Source organism: Ambystoma mexicanum, chromosome 9 (assembly GCF_040938575.1).
Source record: "Ambystoma mexicanum isolate Mex_15411 chromosome 9, UKY_AmexF1_1, whole genome shotgun sequence".
NCBI lineage: Eukaryota > Metazoa > Chordata > Amphibia > Caudata > Ambystomatidae > Ambystoma > Ambystoma mexicanum.
Window position 1 is genome coordinate 278880408 of NC_090931.1, and position 13335 is coordinate 278893742.

Here is a 13335-nt window from a genome sequence, read left to right on the forward strand (position 1 = left end):
GAAGTTAAGAAGATTCCAAGAAGGAAGACAGAAGAGGAGAAACCAAAGATTCCAGTAGTTTCATAGGAAATGAATGCAAAGAAATAGGATGGAAATTAAAGAGAAGTGATGGATCCAAGGAAGGTTTTTTCAGGAGGGGAATGACCGTAGCAATCTTCAGTTCAGCCGGGATCACCCCCAACTGACATGAGAGATTTACAGCCAACGTGAGTTCAGCAAGAAGATCTCGAGAGATATCTTTCATAATGAATAAAAAAACCACATCACTGGGAGAGCCAGATCTGATACGTTGTATGGCCGACGATACCATCTCCTCAGAAAAAAGCGGGAAAGACGACAATTTTTCCACAGTCGTTGGGATGCACAGGCCTATATATTGCTTATCGGTGAAAGTACAAATATGATATGTTATTTATAACACGCTTAATACCCAGAGGTTTCTAAGCGCAGACCCGGGGATCAAACCTGTGGTGCTGCATGTCATCTTGCTTCCAAGGCGAGCACGTTGTCCCTGAGCTATCCTCCCAACACAAGAATATTATTGCGGATAGCCTCTATTTTAGAGACTAAATATTGAGACAAGGCATCAAAGGGGGCTGAGAAGTGTAAGTTTAAGGGGAACTATAATTCTGAAGGGAGGTATAACCTAAAGGGGAATAGATTAAATACCAGCCCTTTTTATTAGTGAAAGTACTGGGGTTGCACAGAGCGGGGGTATCAATTGACTGTACATCCTGGGAAATGAGTAAATATTTCAGAAGTGTATGGGCGTCTGGAAACTTTGGATTTGACAAAATAGAGCCAAATGGTGTCTATGCTCGGATGTCCCTGACTCCATTTCTCTGCAATGGCCAAGTATAGAATGGGAGCCAAATAATATCTCACTTTCTACATGCGTAGAAAATAATGCACTTGAATTATTTCCCTGTCTATATCACTAATCCAGAGCCATTTTACTGGCTCTGAACCACTCGAGGAAAAGGAGGGAAAGAGTTTTAACATGCCATCAGTTTTTCACACCTTGAAAATGCTGGTTAAAAAATTACAAATGTGCACTTCCTACACATTAATGTAAAAGAAACACCATTGAAGGGAACCTAACAAATATACACGTTAAGTAGAAATGTTTCTTTTTGCAAGCGACTTTCATGGAGGACCGTCAAAATCCTGTCTTTATATTGAGTTTTCTAAAATGCAGTTTGAAATACTAACACATACATTTAGTAAAAAGAGGAGTTTATTTTCAACAAATGAAAATAGATTTAGAGCGGCCAGGATGTTCTGATTAGTTGTATTTTCTATGCAAAAATATCTTTCCCTGAACCCTTATTTACTTTTCACCCCCTGCAGAATGTGCGCTCAGGACAACCAAATGTATATATGCTGACATACGTGCTTTTAAAAAATCTATAACTAAATTAAATGCTGTTTTGATAATTGAATTGCATTCACAAGCGCATTGATCATTCATCATTCCGGTAATCATTGACATTGGGATTTCATAGAGAATGGTAAAAATGTCTAATTTGTTGATATTTTAAGTTAATTTGATTATTTCAATTTTTTCATAAATAGATAGTCTGTGCAGACCAGCGTGTTTCTTGTCCCGAAAGGAGGGGGAGGCTGTAGGGAATCAGCGCTGTTGAACTGGCATTCCCTAGGTTCATAAAGGTTCATAAAAAGAGCCTTGCTAAATAAATAAAAATTGTGCACACCTGATTTGGGTTGAAAATTCTCCAAACTAGATGTCACCTGATTAAAACATCCTACAGTGCATCGTGGGAAGTTGCATTAGAAAAATGGAATAACAAGAGAGAAATAACTTTGTGATTAGCTTGTGAATGGTAACTATTATTATTATAAATGGAGCAACACTATAGTCTGTTTAAACTATGATTTTGGCATTTTTTTGAAAAAATGTACACTAAAAACTGAAACACTACTGCAACCTCAGAATTTAGTAAGATACGCCACAGTAAGTGAAAATGATTTGCCCAAAATCACACCATTTTAGTTAAGTTGTGAAGCTGGGAGACAAGAGACAGTGGGCTTCTTGAACTGAAAGAAAATGCTAATTCGGGTGTGAACAGAAACCAACTGCCCAGGAAGACAAGCCCATGTGACTCTCTGGCCCAGCCAAGACCTTGGTGGCGGAGACAAACCGTTTTGAGTATTCAGAAAGCACAGGAAATATCTTTTTGAAAAAGACTTATAGCAAATTGTACTGAACTGATAAAAATATGGAATTTATAGGTTATTAAAATGCAAAGTTTGCTCACAGTTTAAAACTAATCTGGAATCTGTGCGATATTCAGAGACTGAACCACGAAAATGTTCATATTCTAGCTATTTTGATTATGTTAGGAATATGAAAATTTACAGGGATATGCCCAGATGGTATGTGCATGTATGTGTAAAAATTAGTACAGAAAAGACATTAAGTAACCGCCCAAAAGCGCGAAAAACTGTCATTTGTGAACCAAAACTCGTAGGAAGAGGAGACTTTGACAGAAACGTACCTTAGGTAATCTATAATGTAAACATGTATTATTAACAAGTTGGGGATAGTGGAAATATGTTTTTTTTTAGGAAAAATAGATTTTCTGGGTAGAAACAAAGGGGAGGGTGTTTCTTTGGACCATAAACACATTGTCACTCTGACACATGATGACACATCATGACACACTGTTCCCTTCTCAAATCAGGGGAGAGGGAATTCTCTGACCTATCAGATTCTTAGAGGGTTGGGCATAGTATAACCAGCCTCCCCACCCACTTGGAAAATACATAAATAGGGACAGCTGAGGACAGGAAGGGACTCACACATTCACCCATCAATGATCTACCGGTGAAGCGCTCTGCAGGAAGAACCCATATCCAGACTCCAGAACCCAGATCCAGAACCCTGAAGCAGAGGGCCAACCCAAAATGCTGAACCATTCTCAGCGGGCCTTTAAAATCTTGCAACCTGATTTTAACCCCTAAACTTCCACGGGGCCTAACCAATTCAAAAGCCTGGCTGTGCTGTTTTGGCTGCTTCTGGCTAAGAACCCTTGCTAGAACCACGAGACCCAGATCAGTAGAGTAGAGTTGTAACCCAGAACCCATCAGATCCAGTCCAAGAGGCCATACATACCAGAGTGCCTTGCTGAGAGCAGAACCAAGCACCTGAGACCTGTCCGGTGGTGAGCGAATTCCAGCCAAACCTTTGACCAGATCTTTGACGGGCCCATTCCAAACCATAGTTGTGAGTATTTAGCGTAGAACTGTCCATAACCAACCCTTAGTATTAAGTAATCCAATCCAACCCATTCCAACATATCCAGAACTGCATTGTAGAATCTCTTGTGTCTATCCTGAATTCTTCTCTCATCCATATAATCCTGTGATAATTGTAGTGATAATCATCTGTGCGCTGATATTTTTCTGAAGAAAGTCAAGTGTCCTGGCGGACAAAAGTCGGAGCGGAGGCGCCGCTGCTCTGGTGGCTGGCTGTTGGGTATCTTGCATCTTCATAGCCCCTTAGTATAAACCCATCCTTGTTGGTAAATCTTCAAAAGCGCAATCTCATTTGTAAAATCTTGACCCTTTTTGAGAAAAATCAACCTCTACTAAAACCTCTGTAACATTTAAATGTCATTTTGAAGCCAGCATCCTCAGCTTTCAAACGAACTAAGAACCACATTCCAACTCCTTATGGTTTTTCTGTAATCACGTTTTTTGTGCGCTGGAAATTTCGCATTTGGCTCAATTTCACTCCATATAAAAATAGCTATTTCTTGCTGTCAACTTCAGAATTTTGTTTTCCATCTGCTAATCATTCAACAATCATTGCTAGTGAATTAGCAACCTGAACCAATCCAAAGCGGCTCTCACTCATTCTGAATCCCATTTAGCGAATTAAAATCCATTTTTAGCATTTTCCCATTCATTTCAAACAACTTTCAAAAGCAATTGACCTGTTTTAAAATCATGCCTGTTCTCTCTAAGTTTGCTGGAGGAATTGGGACTGAACTTGCATCTGTTGATTGTACATTCCTGAAACCTGTGTGCCCTTATTCCATCTCTTCATACTGCATATTAGGGGGGGATTGAGTAACAAGGGGAAAGAGTGATTACCTTGTCTTTGATTGAATACATATCAAGTTTTATTTCCGTGTTTCATTAAGTTCATATCCTTGCATTTCATTGAACCACACCAAGTTTTATTCTCTGCTACATTATTCTTCCTATTCATACTCCTAATTGATTTAAGAGATTGTTGATTATTGTAATACTACCCATTGCTGATCATTGTATAAATATTCATAAGTGTGATATTCAGATATTGTTCATATTCATAAAAGTTTGATATATATATTGTGCAACTCATCAAATAAATCTTTTAACTTTGCAAAACAAACCTACTTCTTGGCTCAGTGAGACCGGGCGGATTCAAAGAGAGGGGCGTTATATAAGGGTACATCATCCAGAAATAAAAGAACTTTTGACATACAAATGTATAAATAAGGGTTTCAATTGGGCATCCCATACTAGGCATTGACTTAGGTGGAGTGCTGGGTTGAAACCACTTACAATACAGAACCAGCTTGTGTTTGAACCAAGGTTGCAAGCGGCAACATTGTATGAAGAAATCCACAAAGGTCAGTGTTTGAAGCACATATAATGAGAGGCGTGAACAAGTGGAAACAAAAGGAGTGAATGTACTTTGAAAAAGTCAAATAATATACCATATACAGAGTGGGCCGATGCCACGTGGGTGCTCATTCGAAGGTCTCTGTTAGGTATTCAACTGAATGACCGGTGCATTGTAGAAAAGGAACTTTGTATCAAAGTGGTCCTGCGACGGGTCAAGCTAAACTCCTTGCACATTCGAAAGTCTTTGATAAGTATAAAGTGAACTGCAATTGGTCCAAGTCCGGCTGAGGGAGAATAATTGAAAGTGGGAAAGGGATCTGAGCCTGGCTGAGGGGTATCTGGGGTGACCCGTGAGTCACCCGAGAAGGAATATTTTTGGAATCTTAAAATAAAGGGACCTAGCCTGAGTGGGACCCAAGGAGAGACACCTGAATCACATAACTATAAGAAGAAAATAACTGTTTTGTTTTGTACATCAGGCCCTCTGAATCAAGAGACTTTGATGAGGAAAGAGACTTGGGCACAGAAGGCCCTGATGCCGGAATTGGAACTGTTTCCTCGTGTCGAGGAAGCAAGAGTGTGTGCTTGGCTCGAGTAAACCGCCTTGCCCCGTGCTGAAAATGTGGGGGAGGCCAACGGCCTTAACATCCTGACTTATCATTTTGTGAACACTTCTTTCTTTTGCATGAACATTCGCCCACACTATTTGTAAATTAGCTGTAAGGATTGGCAATCGTTTTCTTTTAGTATAGGCCCTTTTATTTTGATAAGACTCTACTAGGACTGCATTATTATTATTTGATGGTCGTAGCATGCTCCCATCTGTAGATTTAAGTTTAGATAGGCGTTTTTCACCCCTTTGTGAAAGTTCAATAAACACCCTTGAACTGTGGTCACTTGTGTCTCTCTTACTTCAATACCATGCCTTCCTTACACAACCCTAGGGAGCCAATTATATATTATGTGGCTTTTTACCCCATTTTCTTCGAAAGTTGTGCTGCTAAATGCACGCTTTCAACCCCATTATTTAAAACTGTTCTTAGTATGGATTTTACACCTGTATCTTGATTAGGGCTCTTTCATTATGCTATGTCGCTTACACTTGTTATTGAGACATGTTTATGTCTTTACAGTTCAATTCACTATCTGCCACTTGCGTTCTTGACTTTTTGAAACAAAAATTGTGCTCTTTTACAGTTCGAAAATCGTGATGAGCTTTTCGTTAAACATGAACGAAAGATTTGATGAATTTTTAGCATGTGCACTTTGTCCAGAATGTGTCTGTAAATTTGGTTTGGAGTAAGGTGGTCCCCCTAGGATGGGTGGCCACATTGTCACCAACATGTATCAACCGAATGTTTTATTTACAAATGCACACACAAAAGGATTTCATTTTCATAAACGGTATCAAAGCAGCAGCAATTGGGCAATCAGAGAAAGTCTACTTCAAGCCCCGGATGCTCGGTTTATGCTTCACTCTCAACTTTACTTCTTGAGCAGCAAACATTAAACAATAATATATACAGTAACAAAGCATAAAACTACAACTCCCATTTAGTTTGAGTCTTTGGTAGTTCATATATTATTGATTTTTCTCAAAACACATGATCCTCACCAATCATCCACTCATCCCATAAACACTGAAACCATATTGTTCTTATCCTCTATCTTTGCTTCTCGAGCAGCGAGTTAAATAGACCTTTCATCATTATTTCTTGTGTAATTTAATGCTTGATGTTCATTATTTTATGATGAAAGCCAGACTCGCGTGAGATAGGATCAGAGGTAGCGCAGCGGGTTACAGGAGTGAGGCAGAGCATATCCGTGTTTTTCATTATTGCTGTTGCGTCGGGGCTAACGCTCTGGCGACCGCAACATCACAGGACAGCTGGTAGGGAGCATAACGGTCAAGGAAGGTGATCGAAAGAGCGATGGGGCGTCGTAGTTCTGGCACTTTTTGGATCACTCTTCTGTGACAGTTAGTGACCTGCATGCGAGCTGGGTATTAGGAGTCTGCACTACAACAAATATATATTTATAAAAACGAACCTGTTGATGCACACGGAGCGCATGGGGCATACAATCTCCAGAAGACTACCAGAAGCTTGCTTGACGGCACAGCAGCCCCTGCTGGCATGAAGAGCCATTTATCAGTAAATATTGTGACGGGCACAGTCCCCACTAAAAACTGCAAGCTGACAACTCAGCAATACCCTGTCCCACTGAAATACATAACATTACACTATTTGTAATATATTTTGACAGAAAAGAGTAGAGCCCAGCATGGGCCAACTCATTCAAAAGGCCATAGGGGCCAGTCTGGGGCATGAGTCCCAACAATTATCTCTCATGGAGGACTGGCTGAAATTTTCCCTGGCATGGAGGAACTCAGGGGAGCAGGCGAGCCTGGGAGAGAGAGAGCGGGAAGGAAAAAAAAAATCATAGGGCACGAGATGCCCAGACCCCCCCATGGCATGCCATGGAAGGTGAAAGGTGGCAAAAGAAAGGCAGTGAGGTTGAGGGTGAAGGAAAGCAGGTGGCAGGACATATCCTCAAGCAGCTCGGATGTACAGGAAAATGAGGACTGGCAGGAACAATCCACCCAGGATGAGGTGGAGACAATATCATCTTTCAGTGAGTGAAGACACAGGAAAGCTCTTAAGAAAGGGAAAGCCACCGAGAATGAAGAGGGGGTGGGGATGACATTGACCCAGAGTCCTTCACTCATCAACGTCATTGGAGAGGGGGCCGCCAACAAAAATTTCGGCATAACTGAAAAAGCGCCTCAGGAGACCTCTAGCAAAAGAAGCTAGAAATAAGCTTAGCGCAGAGTGGCCTAGACCACATCTGCCAGAGGGGATTACCAAAACCCCAGAAATAGATGAACAGATGGTCAAATTCAGGGGTAGATACGTCAAAGATGTAAAGATTGGTCTGGATAGATCCTGGCGTTCATTTCAGGATAAAATGCTGGACGTTGTGGGACCACTTACGAAAATCTTGCAGATGGCAGAAGGAGCAAAGGATAAGAACGAGAGCATTGACCCTGTGGTTTTGATGGTGTGGGGTCAGAGGGCCATCTGCCTGATGTAGAACGCCAACAGTGCGATCATCTTAGAGAGGTGGAGATCCATCTTAGTTAAGATTTACCCAAAACTAAGTGAGCTGGCGACTCTAGAGACAGCTGCTGCGGCCAAAGGCAAACTTTTCAGAGATACATTCATAAAGGAACTAGCAAAGTTTGTGAATAGCTATGCCGCCTTAGATAAGGCACAAGCATACCTGAAACGCAATCCTTCGCCTCTGTTTCTTTAACAGAATTATGACTTTTTATAATGTTAGAGTTGAAAATCTGAATTGTCTGTTCAATTAATTACTTTTTTTAAAATATTTATATATAATTCTAAAATCTTGATGGAAGAAAACAAACTCTTGGAATTACACTGGAAAAATCTTTCTGGAAATATTAACCCTGAAATTATTTATTTCTGTTACATCTGTACACATACACTTATTACATAGTACGTCGTTTTGTACTACTTTGTTATTCACTGAGTAGTGTAAACGGCGTACGCAGCCCCATTTTTTGGCCCGGGCGGAGCGTGTGACCGCCTGGGGTGCAGATCTAAATAGCTCTGGAGGGGGGCCAGTAAGGGGCCCACCCAGAAAGCTGACTTTGATCGTGTCGGACAAAAGATTAAACAGCCTGCTATCCCGGTGGGTGCTCCTATGCAATGAGCGGCTAGCTGCTCTCTGCCGGCTTGTGGATGACTACAATGCATTCAGAACTTGCAAACAAAGGAATGCATACTCCAAAGCCAGCATGAGATGCTCTGGATTCACACACCCTGTGCCCCTCATTTTTAGCGTTGACAGCCTTTCAAGTGAGGCAATTTATTAGTGATGGTTCATTTAACAAGCCATTGTTTTAACACAGTATGTGCTTAATATTTCAGTGTTAAGAACTGAACATGGGGCATGTTGATTCACCAGGCCAGCACAAGTATCACTTAGCTGCCCAAACCTATGCATTCTTCAAAGAGAATTAAAATGCCACACAGAAAAGGTTTTAAACTATTTTCATGTCTTTTTATTTGACACACCAAAAGTTTTTTTTGTATATTACTTTTTAGTTACATATAGTGTATCCCTGTCATGTTCTTGCTTCAGTCAGCATCAAAGGTCTTTTAATTTTCTAAACAAGCCAGCCACTGCCTAGTGCACGCACCAGATGGCAACTCGATGTCACTTGGCACCTTGATTAGGAATGTAGAGTTCATTGTGTGTCACCATGCAGACAGTAGTCCATGGCAAATCAATGCATTGATGTGTCCAGCAATGTTTCGTGCGCTGCGCAAGCCACCACCCTGTTGGTTAATGGCATCTATATGGTGCTCCCGTATGTAACAGCACATATGCCTGTTTTTGTCTGATGAATCCAATGTCCACACAATAGCATACTGGAACATCTTGTGTATGTGACTCTGACGAGCATGCCATACTGTGCCCATACTAAATGCATAAAGCAATCAAAGAAGTTGCCTCAAACTACATCCACTAGGCCAACTGCGCTTTCTACACTGCCACACCAGGATGATTTTCACTAGCTGCAGGCCAGCACCAATAAGAGATGCAAATGCTAGCTGTTACTAAAGCATGGGTCTGCTTGTTTTTGCCAAAGTAACCCCTGAGGTCTGCATAATAGTGAGGAGGTAGTGGCTGAGGAACTGTGGACTTTTTACCATGCATTAGAAGCCGTTTTTGTTTAAAACACTTCCTCAGCTTATTACTGGTCAGGCTAAAGATTATAAGAGGTACAATCCTTTCTGTGTATTGTTTAATGGGTCTCTCTTGTGCGGTATCCTGTCCTGTCTGTAGATATAATTCCTAATAGATCTTTCTATATTGGGGGTTGGGCATGCTCACACTGAGACCCAGCCCTTCCTCAGCTAGACTTTTCTCTTAAACAAGAAGCAAGAGCCCTTGTACCTCACTTGACTGGATGATGTTGTAGCCATTTTATGCTTGCATCCAAAAACTTAAGCTGTCCAAATGAGTATGTATGGTTTATGGTTACAAACATGTTAATGTTAGGGTGAGTGTTGTGAACAGTGATGTGAGCACCAAGCCAATGCCTCTGTCATGAATTTAGAGATTCACACATACAATCCTTTTATCACAGACTTGTTTATCCAATATAGAGATCTATGATCACTGTTAAAGTCCTGCTCTATGGTCTAATGCAAAGCATACTGGTGCTATTAGTCCCCTTTCCCACTCTCATATGGGTATTTTGAAAGAGCAAAATAAGAGTTTACAAGACTGTCCGTCTTGGAATGATAACCTTCCATCAGAAAACAATTCATATGGTTAGTCTAGTATTACCCCTTGCAAAATATAAGTGAGGTGGTAGGAACAGAACACCTGCAACACAGGGTCAGTGGTCAGCCCCCAGGCCCCAGCAGGCTGGTCCCACCGCAGTGTGCCAGTATTGACAGTTTGAAACTACATTCAGGCAAGGCCTTCCCTAAACCAGAAAAAACATTTACTTGGACAGCACCAGCTGTTTTTTTGCATTAGAATTCTACTGTAAAGTATTTGCATTACAATGTAATGAAACCAACTGCATTTATATAGCAATTATCTATTCATATTGAGGAGGGGTTTAGTCGCAGGACACAGAGGTGTAGTTTGGGAGTGACGTATGCCATTGGGCGGGGGGGGGGGGGGGCATTCTGGTGTTTCGCCCTGGTCAACAAGTTGGCTACAAACTGCCATCGGCGTACGTGTCCACTTTCACAATTTAGAAAACTGAAAAAAAGAAATAACCAAGTTAGCACATATGTATATAAAGTTCGAGCTTTTGTAAAACTGGTGAAACTGGCACACCTTTATTAATCCGTACGATATAACGGAGCCATCGTAGGGACGGAAACGAAGGACATGTGTGGATATGTCTTATGGATACAGAAGAAGGACACTGGAGTGGTCTGGAAACAGACGAGGGACACGAGAAGTCGTGCATGGATGTAAGACAGTCATGAAAACAAAAGTAGGACTCAGGGGGAGGCGGGGGATGATGGCCTCAGAGGCGGGGAGTGGGCTGCGCAGGAGGAGGGAGGAGGGGGCTGGGCCGGCCCGCACGTGTGACGAGGCTCGCTCCCGGCTCCTGCACACTCTGCCCGTGTGTGTGTGTGTGAGAGAGACGAAGTGACGGGTGCATGAGCCTGTGCGGTCGCTGCCCAGAGAGAGAGACGCGGGTTAGACTCGGGAGCCGCCATGGAGGCAGACGGAATTCAAGCCAGCTCCGGCAGCCCCAGCGACGCGCAACACGACCCGGGGTGAGGCTAGCCTCCATCTGACAGCTCTTCCTGAGCCTGTGCAGGGTTTCAGCACCTCTTGTGGAGCTCTCCAGCACCCCTTTGCTTCTGCTGGGCTTCAGGACCTCCTTCAAAGCTCTCCAGCAGCCCCAGGATCTCTTGCCCACCACACTTCTCCTGAGCGATCAGCACCACCTTCTTCTCTGAGGTTCCCGTGCGCCTTCCCATGGCCATCTACCACAACACCATGCTACCCCGGAGCCCCTTTTTCAAGCCTCTTAAACCGCCCCTCACTTCAACCTATGAAGTACTCCGTCGCTGTGCCAGCTCTCCGGTGCCTCTCGGACTCTTTCCCTCCAATCTCTTAAACCCTGCCACCTTAGCATCTACAGCGAGCCTCCCCGGCACCCCTTCATATGGGCTGCCTCATCAGACCCACTCGTAACCCCTCCAGCACATCCATCCCACGACAACATCCACACCTCCTTCCCAGCCTCGCCAGCATTTCCTTCCAGGGCTCGGCGTAACCGGACTCTCCCACCCTGCTAGCTGTGCCCTTCATACCTGCACCTCGGCCCCCACCTGCACCAACCACATAAACAGCCCATTATCCTTCTCCGGCTGTTTCTTGTTGACACTGCTCGCATGCTGGTTCCTCCCGCTGGTGTGCTTTGTCGTCTACCCAGCCTCTGAAAAGCTCTTTCTCCGCTTACGACCCTAACTGCTCTTGTTGTCCCTCTAGTTATGTCTGCCGCCTAAGCCTTCTCTCGAACTCCACCCCCACGTTACTGTTGTGGTAGCTTCTCATTCTGCAACCTTAGCTACCCCCCCCCCACTCCCCTTGATGCACACTGCTGCTCTCCCCGCTTCTATCCTTTAAATTACCCTTCTACTCGCACCCCTTTTCCACTTCTTATACTGTCTGTCTACATGTGTTTCCTGTGTATTGATTTTCTGTCAGCTGCCCTTGAACTCTTGTTGTTTCGAATTTTCAGCCCCCACCCTTTTTTGGTCGCCTCACACCAACCACAGACCCCGAACCGCTTTTCACATCCCCTACTATCCTCCATGCCTACCCTCTTGCTGTTGATCTGACAGCTGTCCTTGATCTCTTGTCTTTGACCTCCACCCCGTGCCTCCTTTCCATCATCCAACTGTTTTCAATCTACCACTTTCACAGTGTTTTCTTAATTTAAACCAAGTTCCACGGCAAAATGGCCGATCTGACATCTGGGCTGACTTGTCCTCTCTTCTCTCCTTCTAGTAAAATGTTTATTGGCGGCCTGAGCTGGCAGACCTCACCAGGTAAGTTGTTAAGGTTGCTTCTAGGGTTTCTGGGGTACTTAATGACCATGGTGTCTTTGCCAGATCTCTCTTCATTCTGGTGGGGCACTCACACACTTCAGTCTGGGCAAGGTTATTATTTAATCCGTTGCAGAGTCCTCTATTCGACCCCTATTTCTATTTATGTACTTGCTAAGACATGGGAGGGAGCTGTCATTTGTTTTATTATGAAACTAAAAATCACTTATTTTCCTTGTATTTCCGTTTCATGCCACTGCTCCCATCCACAGATAGCCTAAGAGACTATTTCTGTAAATTTGGAGAAATCAGAGAATGTATGGTCATGAGAGACCCCACCACAAAACGCTCCAGGTAAAATGTTTTTGTCTTTGCAAAAGTTGTACCTCAGTGGTGACGTCATGATGCATGTGTGTTCGGCAGAAATGATGTAGTGGAAAGTGATTTTCTTTTTCTAGTTGAGCTTTCTCACCCCAAGTTGTCTTTCGGGTCGATTGTTTTCATAATATTTATTGTTCTGCTCCTGTTTAGAAGCATCTTTGGGGAGGGCTAAGGGGGAGTTGGGGCTCTGCCTTTCTATAACAACCCAGTGTTAGTAAGAGCGAGAACAAATCTGTATTTTCATCAAGAGTTTCTTTCTGATGGCTCTTTGCATATGATGCGTTTGAACTCTTCATGCATATGTGCCAATGTCGAGTGCTGCTGGGAAAAGGCATCTTGTCAAATCGGTTTCTTGTTGAAAATGTGATGCCTCAGAACACCAAGTTATATTCTCTACTGACGACCAGGGTTGTTTATGTGGCTGTACACTTCTTTAAATTATGACTTATGAAAGTTTTTTTTTTTAAACTGATTTAGCTCAAGGCAAGTGGCCTAGTGCATGCATATAAGATGCCTCTACCGTTGGGTTCATGTAGTTCCGATCCTTCAAAACGTATGGTATTTATGCACACGATTCCCACCTGGTTGTCGTGGATCTAAAACCGGTGGATCCTTTTGTTTATAGACACCCGGTCCGCTGTCAACACCTCGGCTAGATGCCGAGTGTACCTCCCATTACCCCTCTTGCCCTGTG

General features: G+C 43.1%; 1 protein-coding gene across 15 annotated transcripts in view; it reads left to right on the forward strand.

The window, feature by feature from the left end:
• The first annotated feature begins 10765 nt into the window (after window positions 1–10765).
• Window positions 10766–13335, forward strand: part of MSI2 (musashi RNA binding protein 2) — a 2560560-nt gene continuing 2557990 nt past the window's right edge. For 4 of the 15 annotated variants that reach the window (XM_069614630.1, XM_069614637.1, XM_069614631.1 and 1 more), the window contains exons 1-3: window positions 10768–10979; window positions 12223–12263; window positions 12533–12614. In XM_069614630.1, coding sequence (XP_069470731.1) covers window positions 10918–10979; window positions 12223–12263; window positions 12533–12614 — 185 coding nt within the window. In that variant the 5' untranslated portion in view covers window positions 10768–10917. Of the gene's footprint in view, window positions 10980–12222; window positions 12264–12532; window positions 12615–13335 lie in introns of all 15 variants that reach the window. The other 11 variants (XM_069614633.1, XM_069614639.1, XM_069614642.1 and 8 more) reach the window with 5 other exon arrangements.